The sequence below is a fragment of the Uncinocarpus reesii genome, genomic scaffold, assembly GCF_000003515.1.
Source record: "Uncinocarpus reesii 1704 scaffold_2 genomic scaffold, whole genome shotgun sequence".
Classification (NCBI taxonomy): domain Eukaryota; kingdom Fungi; phylum Ascomycota; class Eurotiomycetes; order Onygenales; family Onygenaceae; genus Uncinocarpus; species Uncinocarpus reesii.
In genome coordinates, this window is record NW_003052499.1 from 1,113,725 (window position 1) to 1,126,491 (window position 12,767).

General features: G+C 50.9%; 6 protein-coding genes across 6 annotated transcripts in view; 4 read left to right on the forward strand and 2 right to left on the reverse strand.

Annotated features, from left to right (window-relative positions):
* UREG_03354 (OsGRP2 protein) overlaps window positions 1–1,310 on the forward strand; it is a gene marked incomplete at both ends in the record, with an annotated part of 1,787 nt that extends 477 nt beyond the window's left edge. The window contains 5 exons of the mRNA XM_002543791.1: window positions 42–135; window positions 196–641; window positions 704–845; window positions 903–1,035; window positions 1,120–1,310. Coding sequence (XP_002543837.1) covers window positions 42–135; window positions 196–641; window positions 704–845; window positions 903–1,035; window positions 1,120–1,310 — 1,006 coding nt within the window. The remainder of the gene's footprint in view (window positions 1–41; window positions 136–195; window positions 642–703; window positions 846–902; window positions 1,036–1,119) is intronic.
* A 1,479-nt stretch (window positions 1,311–2,789) lies between these two features.
* UREG_03355 (uncharacterized protein) lies at window positions 2,790–4,503 on the forward strand (the record flags this gene model as incomplete). The annotated part of the gene is made up of 4 exons (XM_002543792.1): window positions 2,790–3,003; window positions 3,055–3,628; window positions 3,689–3,890; window positions 4,009–4,503. The coding sequence occupies 4 exons, from the start codon at window positions 2,790–2,792 to the stop codon at window positions 4,501–4,503; spliced, it is 1,485 nt and encodes a 494-aa protein (XP_002543838.1).
* Window positions 4,504–5,354: 851 nt separating this feature from the next.
* On the forward strand, window positions 5,355–5,528 carry UREG_03356 (uncharacterized protein; the record flags this gene model as incomplete). The annotated part of the gene is made up of 1 exon (XM_002543793.1): window positions 5,355–5,528. The coding sequence occupies one exon, from the start codon at window positions 5,355–5,357 to the stop codon at window positions 5,526–5,528; it is 174 nt and encodes a 57-aa protein (XP_002543839.1).
* A 675-nt stretch (window positions 5,529–6,203) lies between these two features.
* On the reverse strand, window positions 6,204–9,116 carry UREG_03357 (uncharacterized protein; the record flags this gene model as incomplete). The annotated part of the gene is made up of 3 exons (XM_002543794.1): window positions 6,204–6,637; window positions 6,691–8,733; window positions 8,807–9,116. 3 exons carry the CDS (start codon window positions 9,114–9,116, stop codon window positions 6,204–6,206), a joined length of 2,787 nt encoding a protein of 928 aa, XP_002543840.1.
* Window positions 9,117–9,713: 597 nt separating this feature from the next.
* On the forward strand, window positions 9,714–10,708 carry UREG_03358 (uncharacterized protein; the record flags this gene model as incomplete). The annotated part of the gene is made up of 3 exons (XM_002543795.1): window positions 9,714–9,728; window positions 9,791–9,886; window positions 9,947–10,708. The coding sequence occupies 3 exons, from the start codon at window positions 9,714–9,716 to the stop codon at window positions 10,706–10,708; spliced, it is 873 nt and encodes a 290-aa protein (XP_002543841.1).
* A 652-nt stretch (window positions 10,709–11,360) lies between these two features.
* Window positions 11,361–12,614, reverse strand: UREG_03359 (uncharacterized protein; the record flags this gene model as incomplete). Its single annotated transcript, XM_002543796.1, has 1 exon — window positions 11,361–12,614. The coding sequence occupies one exon, from the start codon at window positions 12,612–12,614 to the stop codon at window positions 11,361–11,363; it is 1,254 nt and encodes a 417-aa protein (XP_002543842.1).
* Window positions 12,615–12,767: the final 153 nt, after the last annotated feature.

A 12,767-nucleotide genomic window follows, 5' to 3' on the forward strand; every position in this document is an offset into this window, starting at 1 on the left:
TTCTTTGCACACATACTAATGCATGTGGCCCAGTTCCAGAGCAATGGTTTAAACTACGGCTTTGTGGAATACGACGACCCCGGTGCGGCAGAACGTGCAATGCAGACCCTCAACGGCCGTCGCGTGCACCAGTCAGTACGTCTTCCCCCCAATCCCCTCCCTCTATCATCTCTCTCACCAGCTCTCCTCACACAGGAAATCCGTGTCAACTGGGCATACCAATCCAACAACAACAACAAGGAGGACACCTCCAACCACTTCCACATCTTCGTCGGCGACCTGAGCAACGAAGTCAACGACGAGGTCCTGCTGCAGGCCTTCTCCGCCTTTGGCTCCGTCTCCGAGGCCCGCGTCATGTGGGACATGAAGACCGGCCGCTCGCGTGGCTACGGCTTCGTCGCCTTTCGCGAGCGTGCCGACGCTGAAAAGGCCCTGAGCTCCATGGACGGCGAGTGGCTGGGCTCCCGCGCCATCCGCTGCAACTGGGCCAACCAAAAGGGCCAGCCCTCCATCTCGCAGCAGCAGGCCATGGCCGCCATGGGCATGACCCCCACCACCCCCTTTGGCCATCACCACTTCCCCACCCACGGCGTCCAGAGCTACGACATGGTCGTCCAGCAGACCCCCCAGTGGCAGACGACGTGCTACGTCGGCAATCTAACCCCCTACACCACCCAGAACGACCCTGGTGCCGCTCTTCCAGAACTTTGGCTTTGTCATTGAAAACCCGCTTCCAGGCTGACCGCGGCTTTGCCTTTGTCAAGATGGACACCCACGAGAATGCCGCCATGGCCATCTGCCAGCTCAATGGCTACAACGTCAACGGTCGTCCGCTCAAGTGCAGCGTAAGTGTTTTCCCTGCCCAATCTTGGGGTTTCACAGCTTTGCTAACTCTGTTCTAGTGGGGGAAAGATCGCCCTCCAACCGGCCAGTTTGATTACTCTCCTCAGCAAGGCGCTAGTCCAGCCTTTACTTCCGGTACCTCCCCATACTTCCCCCAATACAGTGGTCCTGGTGGCCCCATGACCCCGCAAGGTCGGTAGCCAAAAAGAATATACCGGAAATCGGCAAGCCATTGATTCTTTGCTGTGGGGAAATGCTAATGTTTACGTGCCGTAGGCCCCAACTCCGCCGGTCGTGGCTGGGATCAGTCCGGTGGCAACTTTGGTCCTGGAATGCCCGGCCAGGGTTACGGTCAAGTCCCTGGAGGTGCCGCTGGCTACGGCCGTGGTCAGAACAACCCCAATCCCGGCTGGGCTCAACCCAATGCGGGCAATTTTGGCAACGGCTTTGGTGGCTACCAAGCTTAAAGCGGCTCTCCCGATACCTCTTAACAAAACGATTGCCCCGCCCTGCCATTACACCTTTTAAAATCTCTCTTGTCCAGGGATGCCCCCTTAATCCTCATTTTGATGGTCCTTTTTTTTTTTTGCTGCCGGAGTCTTCTTTTATCCCCAACATTCAACGAGTTATCTGTTCCAGCCTCCTATTATGATATCTTTTGATTGAGATTTCCCAAAGCATTTTTTTTCTCTCCTGATTGCTACATCCAAGTGGGGGCCTTTGTGCAAAGGGTTTTCATTCTGCTTATGTTCCGTTTAGTATTGAACCGTTTTCGAATGAAATTCTCTTTTCTGTCTAATTAAACGAACAATACCCCTTGGATTTATTCGATTTCTACGATGCAGATTGTTCCTCAAATCTCCTTGTTGTCACCTGTGGGTTCCAAGATTGACATGCGTTCTTCTCCTTTGGGAATCTGCTGCTATGGTTTCTCCTTTTCTCCGCCGCCGGATTCCTCCTTTTTATTTTTCCCATGAGCGACGCTACTCTGAGATTGATTGAACAAAAAGCGGGGAAAAAAGTATGTTATGATTTCGAAATTATGATGAAATCCGTTTCTTCTGGATATGACCCTCTCAACTTTTCTTTATCTTGGACTAATTATCTATTTTTGGAGTTGATGCTTCCAGATACCTTTGCATCGTTTTGGTTCTTGGCCGTGTAGCGTATGGTTCTTCTTTCTACTTGATTTCTTCTAGGCCTGTACGGGGTATATCATTGGCTTTTATTTTCCCGAATATCTCCACCAAGGAGTTTCCAATGAGCTCACGTTCTCTTGCCTACTTCTACATGCATGGACTGATAGATCTCTATCATACACTATATGGAACTTGATGCCAATCCGTCGAGACGCGGGAGGGGTTAAATAATAGCCTGGGTCCAGAATGCATTCTCGTCAGAACTACCAACTCTCCTGTCCTTTCTACAAAATTTCGGGTCGTAGGCAGCGTGCTTTGCTTTCTACTACGAGATATTCAAGATACCCCCAGTTTCATCCATGGCGTGAGACGCCTTTGGGATTAGGACACTGCTCAAACAGACGGCATTCTCCGTTCATCTATCTATCTATATGTCTGTTTGCTAGGCGAATTCCGTCTGTTTACTTTATTTTTTCTTCTTTTTCCCTGGTCTCTTCTTTTTCACCTTTTCGTTTTCTTCACCCAAGATCTTCACATACCATAGCATTTCATCATGCCGATTGAGGATTTCTTGAATCCGGGCCTTTGCGCCAATACAAAACGATGTCTCGATGGCATGGTGTCTCCCTGCCAGGGCAAGGCTGAGAAAGCATGCGGTGGATGCTTTCTTGTTCAGGTTGGTTTCACATATCCCTCACCCTTGTGGACGCGGATTGTCGGGACTGAGAAGCGTTCCCTCTGCAGTACTGCAGCAAAAGCTGCCAAACGGCCCATTGGGCAGAGCACAAGCATGACTGCAAGTCTCCCATGGGGAAACCGACATGGCGACCGGCGTGGGAGACTGAGCGGCGCAGCCCGAGTTTCATCACCTCCGATGTCAATACGGGCAGGTTATCTGATCAAGTTTCGTGCGGCGCAGCAAAGTACCTCTGGGGGAATATGCCTGCGCTGGATCTGCTGAATTTAAACCAAAACGAAGGGGTTGATGACACGTCTCAGGATTTCCATTTGCTTTTCGCCGGTAAGGAACCCTCTTTCGACCTTGGGGCTGATTTCGCTGAGTGAAGTGTAGCGTCGGGAGACTTGCGGAACCTCATGAAGACCGTCGCCGCTTTGCCTGAGAGTTATACCGGGACATTGAACGTTACGTTTAACGATCTGGATTTTGATATCGTGGCAAGAAATGTAGTCTTTCTTCTGACGGCCCTGACGCTTCCAACCGAGAAAGCCACTCCTATCATTCTACACTTGTGGTATTCTGCTTTGATACCGGCCGAAATTTTGACAATCCTGGACAAGGAAGTGCTGCCACTTATCGACGATGTGTGCAAGAAGATAAGCACAAAACCGGTTGAAAGCCTGCAAGCGAAAACATGGAAATGCGGTGAACGTTCGTTGCACCTTGTTCTGCAAAAACATCGATGGGTCGAAATTCGGAACAGTTTCACGGTCCCCAAAGGCCTCTCACTCGACAAGGCCAGAAGTGTACGCAAAGCTATCACGATGGCACCGGCGAGGGTGGATAATCTCCATCGTGGCTTGTTTTCCCAGCCGCCATTTCGGCGTGTTTCCAAAATCAAATTTCGCGAAAATGGCATCCTCTTGCCGTTTGGGTCCTGCCGCGCCAGGTTTGATACACCTAATCCGTAAGAATAATATCTTACTCAGACCAAGCCAAGAGACCATCAGCTGAAAAAGGACTTTAGGACCCATTACCACGGAGTTGAATCTTGGCGTATGCTGGACAGTGCTGATCCCCTGGACGGCTGGAAGCTCGAGGAGATCGTGGGGCTTGCTTCGCAGGCGAAAAACGATATCTACGGGGCGTTGTTTTTCCACGTAAAGGACCTGATTCTCAAGTTCTGTCGTCGCATTATGAATATGAAGTTTCATATCGACCTTTATCAGGTTGATGCGTTGCATCTTCCAAGTATGATTGGGGGGAGATCTTTTGACAGGATTGAGGTGGACAGCTCCTGAAAAATACCCTCCTTTTTTACAAAAGACAACTGACATTCCTGTGTAGATTTCCAACATTTCGGACGGGGGGTATTTGGGGCTCAATTGCAGTCTAGCTACCTTTGGCCCAATGCTCAAGAGGGCCTCTGATAATCCACGTGCAACGCTTTTGCTGCTTTTCATGAATGCGGTCGAGGAAATGAGCACGCCCGGTGATGTTCTATCTTTAACAAACCCAGCTTTCTGTAAAGTTTTCGAGCATTATATCCCAGAATGTCGACAAGCAATGCACTCTGGAAACCGCGAGCAAGATGCAGCTTTGTTAAAGGGCTTTGAGGCCTTGACTTTATTTCGCGATTTTGACCAGGTTTTCGACCGCTACATGCACTATGTCGGCCCGATACCGGAGGAATACAAGATGAAGATCAAGGCGAAACATACGATTGTGCCGCGGTGGCCTCTGCGACTCCGCAAGAATGCGACCAAGCAGGAGTTTGATATGGAGCAGGCGTCTGGACAGGTTAGTTCAAGTCGGTATTTGGAGTGGGTTCGAGCAGAGTAGAACACGGTTGGATTATCTTGGTACTGTTGTGGGCAAAAGGCCTTGGGGACTGATGCCGTCTGAACATTGTTTCTGACGCAGCCTGCCTTGCCATGCATCCTACGAAGGGTCACGATGGCATGAGGGATCTTGGTTGAAATGACAGAATAGTAACTCCGCTATAAAACATGGTTAAAGTGCGAAGGAACCAGTGTGTTGGACGTCTACACGGATTCCCACCCCCGATGATACAGAATAGAATCTATCGATGCGATCAATTTGAGCAGAGAGCTTCCCAGGCACCGTTTCTTAATAACTACGAGCTAAATTGATTACTAATAGGATCTTATCTTATCAATCAGACTTTCCGCAATTAACTAGTTAATACCAACCTTCAGAAAATAAATTACGGCTGTCCATCACCATCGCAAAGTCATTGATATCGCAATCCTCAGCAACTCCATTGCCAACCCGCCCTCCACCGTCTTCTCCAGAACAGGCAACCCAGCTGCAACCATGTTATACGAATTAATAGCAGTCGTGCGTCTTCCCCCTTCTCACTCATCTCAACGCCCACTAACCCATCTCCCATCTTGCAGGTCCGCCCCGGCAGTCTCAACGAAGTAAAAGAGTAAAAGCTCCCCCCAATTCCGCACACACCCCCCAACCCCCCAATCTTCTCAAAGAGAGAAAAAAACAAAGCATTCGTAACTAACCCGCCGCCCCTCTCCCACAGAATCGCCCGCACCGCCGGCCTCCAAGTCCTCCGCTCCGGCGGCGTAGTCCGCGGCTACACAAACTGGGGCGAATTCCGCCTCCCGCGGCCCACGACCAAGCACCAGGCCAAGCACAGCACGGGGTACCACTTCATCATGCGGTTCGACAGCTCGGGGGCGGTGCAGCAGGAGGTGCGGCGCACGCTGGGGCTGGATCCGCGCATGATTCGGTTCTCGGTGGTGAAGATGGGGGAGAAGCTGGGGGAGATTAAGGATGTGGAGGGGAGGATTCAGTGGAATGATAGGCAGAGGTTGCAGGATGAGATTTAGATGGGAAATAGAGAGGAGATTGCTTTTCTTTCTGCGGGAAAAAAAAACAAAGCTTGACGCTTTTTTACGGTTTATTATTGTGGTGTATTTGTCGTGGGAATGTTGGCGTTTTTTTTTTCTGCTGTGTTTGAAGAGCTGCTGTCCTAGATTGATTTTCGACGATGGACAAAGGGCCTGTATAACTACATATCGATTTCGTGCTTGGATATAGAGGTTCACGGGATCATTGATGAATATTTCTTCCCTCTTACTGGTTTGGTTAAGAATATGCACTTGAGTGAATCATTTTACCATTTAAAAAGTCAAAGGGGTGCACATGGTGTTTTCTTTCATGATTATAGCATACCGAATAGAGTAATATTACGGCCATCGGGTGGTGCTTTGAACTCTATGAAGCGCGAGTGAAATGGAAGAGAAGGAGAGGCATGCAAATGAAGACAACTATACATCGAGAAGGGTCAATTTTGATCAAAACCAAAAGCCGCCTGACTGCTATCCGTTGATGATAATGATAGAAAGAAAAAGAGAACAGCCAAAACCATGTTTACACACCAATATTAAAACGCCATTCCAAATCTGACATGTCCTGGTATATGTATAATGTTGCAAAAGCAAAGGAAATGGAGGAAAGGTAAACAGGATAAAATAAAGGATGCCGTTGGAGTAGTGAGACGTCTAAAACAGGCGCCAGCCCTTGCCCCTTTCTTTCGAAATTGGGCCTCGTTGGGACTTCGCCTTGCTGCGCCCTTCCAATTGCCTTAGGCTCTCGATCTTTTGTAGTACTAATTCAAGCATCTCTTTCTTCTGGATGATATCCAAGTGTCGGCGAATGCGCGGATCTTCGCGTGCGAAACGCTCCACTTCCGCGTCGGAAAGGTGGCGGCCAAGCCTCGAGTCTAGTTCACGAGGGAAATGGTAGTAGAACTCGGAAAGGAGCTCTACGTTGAGGAAAAGAACGGCAGTGGCAGTGAGTTTGTCGGCGACGACGTCCAGGAATATTTCCGGGCAATAGTATTTGTTCTTTTGGGATGCACATTGCTTCGATCGAATGGCCATGAGGCGCATTTTGATGATGTCGGCTCTATCACGTAGGAAAACACCCTCTCGACCTGGCTTCACATTAGCTTTGATCTAGATATGGAGTGAAAACAGTTTGGCATACCTTTCTGGATGAGGGCGGCACTAAATCCGCCTGCTCCCGCACTGCCATCGCCTTCAATCTGAACGTCTTCTTTTCGCACTTTGTCGACAAAGCTCATCACATCTCGAAGTTTGCGCTTTCCTACCGAGTCTTCGACATGCTTCAACGCCGACTCGCAGGCTTTCAGCTCCTCCTTTAATGACTTTCCGATGCTCTCTCGCCCCTTGGTCCATTCAAAATCGTCAACTTCGATCTCATATTTGTATGGTTTGATGCAATTCTCAACCTGATCACTGGTGCTAAAGAATCGATCATTTAAAATGGTTGTGGTGGCGTCTCCAATGACCTTTTGGGCATACGGGTGAGACGCAAAAGTGGACGACGCGATTAGATCATCAACGTGATTCTGCAGGGCATTTGCTACGACGGTTGTAGCCAATCGTCCGATTCCCAACTTTGTCAATGCTGACGAAGAAGCATCTAACTTGCGGTGCCAGTAAAGAGACTCGGGGTCTGCGCGTGGAAGCTCTGCCAGAGGGTCAGGATCAGGAAGAGGTGGCGTTAGATCATCGATAGGTTTATTCCAGTATCTTTGGGCGAGGATATCCATCACGCGCTGATCTAAATGCGCCTTCAACAATTCTCGCACCTGTGGACGGCCGAAGTTTTCTGTAAACTCTTTAAACGAATGTTTAAAGCTATCTAGGCTTTCCGCAAGATACGATTCTGCGCTCAAAGGTCGGTCGTTGTATTGTACTTTGAATTCATACGTTGCTTCCTCCAGTTCCTGAGACACGGCGTCTCGTGTGCTAGCCAGATTAGATGCCATGGTCTGCTCCAGAACACGCATCAGTTTCTTTCGCAGCGTCGTAGTGCCAACCGAGACATCAGAACCCGGACCAAACTGCTGAGGATGGTTGCTAAAATAGGCATTTTCGTTCTTGACAATCGCAGTGGTGATGTTTCCCGTCCCTCTTGAAAATAACCCTGAAGTTGTGGGAATGCGAGAAACGATCCCGACGTATCCAAGGCGCAGAGGGTACTTTTTATCAGTAAGTATATTAGCTCCTCTATCTGGGTCAACGAGGTCCATTTTGGTAATGACGCCGATTGTGCGTTCGCCACGAGGGTCAACCCTGCGGCTTGCTCTCAGCGCTGTTGAATTTGCCAGATCAACATCGGCTGCAGAGATCGCGAGAATGATGTTGGGCGCTTGGATGTATTTGTCGCAAAGATCAGAAATCTTCTGCTTGAGCTCCATCGGTTGATCGCGACCAGCAACCTGAATATAACCGGGCAGGTCAATTAATGATAGATCAGGCACGTGAGGCGAGTATATTGAAAGTTGAATAGGATCATCCGCGACGCAATCTTTTTCCGGTACAGCCAAGTTCAGTTCGGTTAGGGTGCGCTGTATAAGACTAAAGTCGGTTATCTTTCCAAGACCAAGGGCTGGGAATTCCCCATATTCCGCTTGGGAGTTGGGCGTATTGATAAGCGTCAGTTCAATCGGTCGTCTCGTCACCATATTCAAACCCTTGGGTAAAAACTCATGTCCAACAATTGCCTCTAAAACTGAACTTTTGCCGGAAGACTGCGATCCGATAACAACGATGGACGGGAGGGTGAGAGAATTGGATTGGCCAATTCGTTGAAGCATATTTCTGATTTCAATCATTTTCCGCGTCAGTGTCATCATCTGTTCGTCCACGGCCCGTCGTCCTTCTGCCGCCTCATTGTCCGCTTCGTCGTATGCCAAAGCGGAGCCCGTTGCAGCACCGGCCACCCCGGCCGCACCGATTCTACTTTGTTTCGGTGAGCCTCCGCTCCCACCCGCTCCACCGCTACCGGAAGATCCGCCGCCTTCACGTTCCGATCGCGCGTATTCGTCCAATCGAAGCATCTTTTGTGCCCATTCGGGTAGTTCGACACCTTCCGTAGTCCTCTGCCATCCTTTCTGAGTTTGCTCTGCTATTCCCTGGATCCCCAACAAAGCACCAGACGCGAACCCCCCAGCCGCTTCGCTCGCCGTCTTCACGAGGTCCAAGGCATAATTCCCCGCTTCTAAAGTTCCAACACTTCGAGTTAGCCCTTTGCTCCATACCCATTTGCCACAAACATATTTGGAAAAACGTACGAGCGGCTTGATATTGTATATACGCCAACCCTGCAATCATCGCCCCTCCAAACATGGCCGGAATCCGCACAAACTTTGCGGCCAACTTCGGGATAACCCGCGCAAACGAAATCGTTCGCACGGCGGGGACATTATGTATCCAGTTCTGCCGGGCAGCCGATGGGAGGCGTGCGCGTAGATAGTACCCATTCCCGTGGGTGCGTAGGAGCCCGCCGGACTGCAGGCCGCCTCCGTGATGGAGCTGGCGGGCAAGTAAAGCGCTTCTCCGGGACAGCAGCGTGGAGCTGCGGGAGAGTAGTCTCCCACTCATGTTTTCCTTCTCATGTGTCCGTACGAGCCGGGTGGATGGTGATTAAGCGCATCAATTGCTGCAAAAGATTCCCTTTCAAGGCGTTTTGATGCTGCGAGTCGCCGTCATGGAGGATCTGACTAAGCAGAATAGTGCCGATCATGTGACGGGGTTGCATCACGACATTTGGAGCTCGGATTCTGCAAGACTCGAAGCAGTCAGAGGGAACCAGCCAAGTCAAGGGGGGAAGGCAGAAAAAGGGATGAAAAAACAAAAATAAATGGTCTAATAAATACTCCTGTCTTTTCTCCAGAAAGCGTCTCCTCCCAACTTCCATTCTGCAACCGGGGAGTTTGGTTGATATTCGGCATCCGGAGCTCTCGAGTGCTGCGTTGGCACGCTGAAGTGACCGAACCTGACAGCTCAGCCATATATAGCCAGCCCTGCCTGCAATTAATACATGCTACCGTGCATGCAATTAAAATTACTATTACTACTTGTCTGTGCCTTGCTTGTAATTACCTGCAGGTGAGAGATTTGCAGATTCCAAATATCTTTTTCTCTGATCCCGCCTGGAAATCATTTATTCGAACACGCTCCCAGCCATTTGCACCCATCATGTGTCGGTTCCTGGTATGTTTGCGGCATCATTGCAGTCTGAGCCCACTGTTCAAGTTCGTTGACAAAAAGAGCAGGTTTACAAGGGCAGAAATGACATTCTCCTCAGCAAGTTGATCACAGAGCCAGCTCACTCCATCCTCACACAATCCTATGATTCCCGACTGAGACTGGTACGTGGCCTCGATTTGTATCTCTGAATCCACTGTTAACCCCTCCCGCCCTTCTCTTAGGATACTCGCCGCCCCGTCAATGGTGATGGATTCGGCGTAGGATTCTACACGGACCCGAAACTCGGCCGTGATCCTTGTATCTTCACATCCACATTACCCGCTTGGAACTGCGAGAACCTCGAACGGATAGCCTCCAAGACATGCTCATCCTTGGTGTTTGCACATGTACGAGCCACGACGGAAGGCGCCCTGGCGGACAACAACTGCCACCCATTCCAGCACAACACGCTGATGTGGATGCATAACGGAAATCTTGGAGGATGGAAATATATCAAACGCACCCTGGCGGATTCGCTCGCGGATAAATGGTATCTTGGCGTCAAAGGAGGCACAGACAGCGAATGGGCGTTTGCCCTGTTCCTGGATTTGATGCAGAAGGAGGGCGTCGACCCAAGCGCAGCGCCGGAGGGAGGTTTTGGCCACGTCCTCTTGCGCAGTGTCATGGACAAGACAATTAAGAGAATCAACGAAATGGTCGCGAATATTCCTAAGGACTGTCACATGACTGACATAGAGACGCGGAGCCTCCTCAACTTTGCCGTCACGGATGGTCATACTGTAGTCTGCACGCGATACGTGAGCAGCAAGACAGACGAAGCTGCAAGCCTGTACTTCTCCTCCGGAACAAAGTGGAAAGAAGGAAAGACGAAGGGACATTTCAAGATGGAAAGACACGACAAAGGCGCGGATATTGTGCTTGTGGCAAGTGAGCCGCTCACATTCGAAAGACGTAAGATATTCCACCCTGACGTTAATCGATAAAAAGTGATTGCCTAGACCCTTGCTAATCATGTCATTCCAGACAACTGGGTGACCGTGCCGACCAACTCGATGCTTACCATCCACAAACAAACAGTCCTTATCCATCCCATAATAGACGAGTTCTATGATGAGGATCCCAACCACGACCGTTCAACGGGATTTGCCGTTTCCAAGGGTCTGGTTAGCAAAGCACCGGGCAAAACCGTTGTACCGGGGGGTGCGGAAACCCCAAACATATCCGCATCTATAACTCCGGTTGAAGAATCGGTAGATCGACAGCAGAGGACAAATGAAGTGCGAAATCTTCATCTATTGAATCGAAAAATGGCACAGGCTAGCCTCTAAAAAGGGGAGCTCTGCGTATAGCCATTGTTAATCTGCGAAATTTACTGTAGCTTCGGGTGATTCTGGCCATGGAGTTGGGGATTTGTTGGATTTATGGGAGGTTATACCACGAAGCGGGCGTCTTTTAGAAGCGTGTCGGCAATTTTCTAAAGCAACAAGTCAGCAATTTTCATCTTCTATAGCAATGGATATAAATCTTGGACCAATTTTACCTTTTCACGGTTCTCATATCATATAACCAGAGTATCCTGGGTTAGTATTATCCCAGACGGTAATTATCATCCCCTCAAACCCAAGAGGAGCCGTATCATATGTCTTCCCCCGAGATATTTGCATGCCGAAAGTACTTCATCCCCATCCACGCAACAACCACCCAGACCCATGCCATGACCGCCGTCAGGATAATAAGGGCCGGGTAGTATCCCACGATCGGCAACGTCGCGTCGTCCTCCAGCTCTGGCGGCGCATAGGGCGTTTCCCCGACATCCCACGCCCAGCTCCATACGCCCAGGCAGCTGCCCATACCAACTACAAAAACCACCCAGGTCACAATCAGAATAATCCAGCCCCACCATTCCGTTTCAGAATAGTCCCACCCCTCCGGCGAAGAGGCCATCTCCGCCGGATTTGTTGCCAGAGGGGACCGGACACGCTGGGAGGGGGCGTGCGGTCGGGATTGTGCAGCGTCGGCGATGCGGAAGTAGGAGTCTGAGCTGGACGGTGGGGTGGGAATGGACAGCGGGAGACGGCGTGGTGGGAGGGAGGATAGGGCGGAAATGCTGCTGGTGCTTGTCTGGCTGGAGGCTCTTGAAAGGGCGTTGGTTAGGGGCGGGAATGAGACCAGGTCCTCATCGTCGGTGGGCGCGTCGTCGCGCAGGGAGCTTGCGGTGCTGCGGCTCTCTAGGGTTGGACAAGAGGTGAGCGTGGACGGGATTGATTGCTTCTGGTCTTGTAGCTGCCGGTCTCCTCTCTGTGAGGGAGGACGGGGCCACACTGGTTGAGGCGGGCGCACGGGAGGCGTTGGGGGTCGCGGAGGAGTCGGCGGACGGCTTGACTGCGACGGCGGAGCCTCTTCGTGCCGTCCAGCAGGTTGAGAGATATCAGGACGACGAGCTTCCTCGTTGTCCTGTCTGTTCTCCTTGTCGGGAGAGACATCGCGAGAGAGCTCCGTGGCCCGACTCGGCAGCCCTTTCTGCGACATCCTCAGGACGCCCGTTCCCAGCAAGGCCGTCTTTCTCAAAGATCCCCTTCTCCTCCTAGTCTTAATTTGGTGCTGGAATGCGCTCGCCATGGCCCTTCCCCCGCCCACTCCCGCTCGAGATTCCGGTGTCTCTCTGCCGCTCAACTGCCCGTTGCGAGAATCCTCATCCTGCATCCAGGGGCCCGGGCTCCCGTGTTCGGCAACATTCCCGCTCGACTGATTCATACGAGTGAATGCGAGCCTCGAGAACAGCGACGACGAAATGCTCCGTTTGTGCGATACGCTGGAAGATCTAGACCTGGAGTCATCGTTCTGGGCTTGCCGTGGAGCTGGTGCTGTGGGCGTGCTTCCATTTTCCATGGAAACCGGCGGGACTCCTGCGAAGCCAAATATGGCGCAGGTTCAAGGCATGCAAGCTGGTTTTCGGTACAGGAATCTGCAAGGGCCGGTTTTCAAGCGGATATTTTCGGTTCCAAGAGATGTCCGGTTATCATCAGAAGGAGTCTTGTGGTA